The sequence below is a fragment of the Erigeron canadensis genome, chromosome 4, assembly GCF_010389155.1.
Source record: "Erigeron canadensis isolate Cc75 chromosome 4, C_canadensis_v1, whole genome shotgun sequence".
Classification (NCBI taxonomy): Eukaryota; Viridiplantae; Streptophyta; class Magnoliopsida; order Asterales; family Asteraceae; genus Erigeron; species Erigeron canadensis.
Genome location: NC_057764.1, coordinates 5,811,188 through 5,813,289, shown reverse-complemented (window position 1 = coordinate 5,813,289; position 2,102 = coordinate 5,811,188). Strand labels below are relative to the sequence as shown.

At 34.8% G+C, this 2,102-nt stretch overlaps 1 protein-coding gene across 1 annotated transcript; it reads right to left on the bottom strand.

Annotated features, from left to right (window-relative positions):
• Positions 1-213: 213 nt before the first annotated feature.
• Positions 214-2,102, bottom strand: LOC122596889 (probable protein disulfide-isomerase A6). Its single transcript, XM_043769533.1, has 6 exons — positions 2,059-2,102; positions 1,497-1,587; positions 985-1,076; positions 680-836; positions 476-600; positions 214-328 (listed from the first exon to the last, which is right to left on the bottom strand). Exons 1-6 carry the CDS (start codon positions 2,100-2,102, stop codon positions 214-216), a joined length of 624 nt encoding a protein of 207 aa, XP_043625468.1.

Below are 2,102 nucleotides of genomic sequence, written 5' to 3'. Positions count from 1 at the left end.
TTGAAATCCCTATTACGACTTAAATTTGCTTAAAATGACATTTTATATTACTCTCAATACTCGCCTAATATCTTCACTAGAGTAGCATATCATTGTTGTCTTGGTCATTAAAAGGTAATAACATCACCATTGATGTGACCAACAAGAGAAACATGTACTTGAATACACGTTATACACCCAGATATGATCATATCAGCATTAATTGACCAGTGATTAATTGACTTGTACCTTGGCAAGAATACGTTCTAGACGTTGAATCTCATTCTTCGCATAATTATTACCTTTGCTCAGACTAGTCTTGGCAACTTTTACATATACCTTGCCGTATCTGAGATGCATAATGAAACCAAGTGTCAAATGTCATGGCATAGTACCAAAAAAATACGCATGATATTACACAATCCTATTTAAGAATCTACTTAATATATGCAGAATAATCAAAACAATGTATACGAGAAGCTGGATAAAAAGATACCTTGCAGCAGAACCCGTGAGCTTGCCAACTTCCTCCTCAATCTTAGCATATACTGCTTTCTTTTCATCACTACCAGCAGTAACAAACTCTTTCACTAAGCCCTCCAACTCTGCAAATAGACCATCCTACATTGAAAGGAAAAGAAGTTTTTAGATGTATAATACATAAATCGTTACAAAACTCAACTACGAGATAGGCACTGACATTGGAGGTAAGTTGCCCTTTTCCATCTCGGCTAGTACCACACTTTTCGTTGATGAAGGTCACAAAACTATCTAGATCACGTCCTCCATCGTAGTCTTCCCCATCTTTGTTGTTCTTCGGGAAGAACTTAATAGTTGGATAACGACTCACACCATACCTACATAAGCCAATCTTATAAATAAGCCAAGATAATTTTATCGAAATACCCAGACCACAATGAATCATCATCCTTTTGCTTTTAGTTCTTGCGTATGGAGCATAAATTTTCTTTCTACCAAAAAACATGCTTTATCTTTGTTCCTTACTTTTCAGCAAAAGCCTTGTAATTGTCAGCATCAAGATTGGCAATAACTACATCTTCCTCATTTTTGAATGCTGATGCAAGAGGTTCATAATTCTGCAATTGAAAAAAAGTATATTAGTATATTGCATTTGTAACATCAGGGTCCAGACAGAGGTAGCATTTCAACCCATTTACTTAGGATTGATTTCAGTTATAATTTATTTCGAAGGCATTAATCACATTGTTAGAAAGAAAATGAGTCAAATGGGTTAAAGGTCCAAATTCGTCTGAAAAGATTTATTTTGTATATATTTATTGCAGGTGAACTTACTTAAAAACAAAAATTCAGACAGCTAGTCGAGTATTTAACTTGGTAAACACATTTACTACATTATAACATAATTTTATGAAAAAATTGAACAAGTAAACAAGAATTGTTTGTCAATAAACCCAACCCGTTGTGACACAATATATTCAGCCTACTATTTTGCCACCTCTTGTTGGCACAAATAAAGTAAGAGCCTAGATACATACAGGGGCAAGGCTCTTGCAATGACCACACCTCCAATAGGAGAAAAGACAATAAGATGCATAAATTATCAAACATTGAATTAATTTCAACATACTAAAAAGGATAAACGATAAAGTGTACAGATACACATAAGTGAGCAATTTTATTTATATGGTCTAAGCTATAAGCCATGTCCTTTTATTATACTCACTACTTTTTCTCTTACTATTCCCCTAAGCTCTATGCCAAAAAAATTCTGTACTCTCTCCAAATTCACCTATTTATAACTTATGTTAGTGTATCTCCGAGTTACAATTTCTATTCCTTTTCTTTCTATAGTTCCCTACTTGTTATTCCATCATGAAATATTATAAAATAACGTTTCTTCCGCCTGAAAGAACTACAAGGTTTTCCTTGAGACGTATTCTGCTGTCATGACGAAACGCTGACTAGCAAAGAAAATGCATGTCAAGAAACTCAAGCTCACATTCGTTTATCATGCTCAACTAAACACAGGATCGTCCTGAATTGAGACTACTTGCTCCTATACATGCCAAAGTTAAGAATCACTATGTGGTCCCTCACACTCTTGGGAAACCATTGGATGGTGGGGTAACCAGAAACCCCAT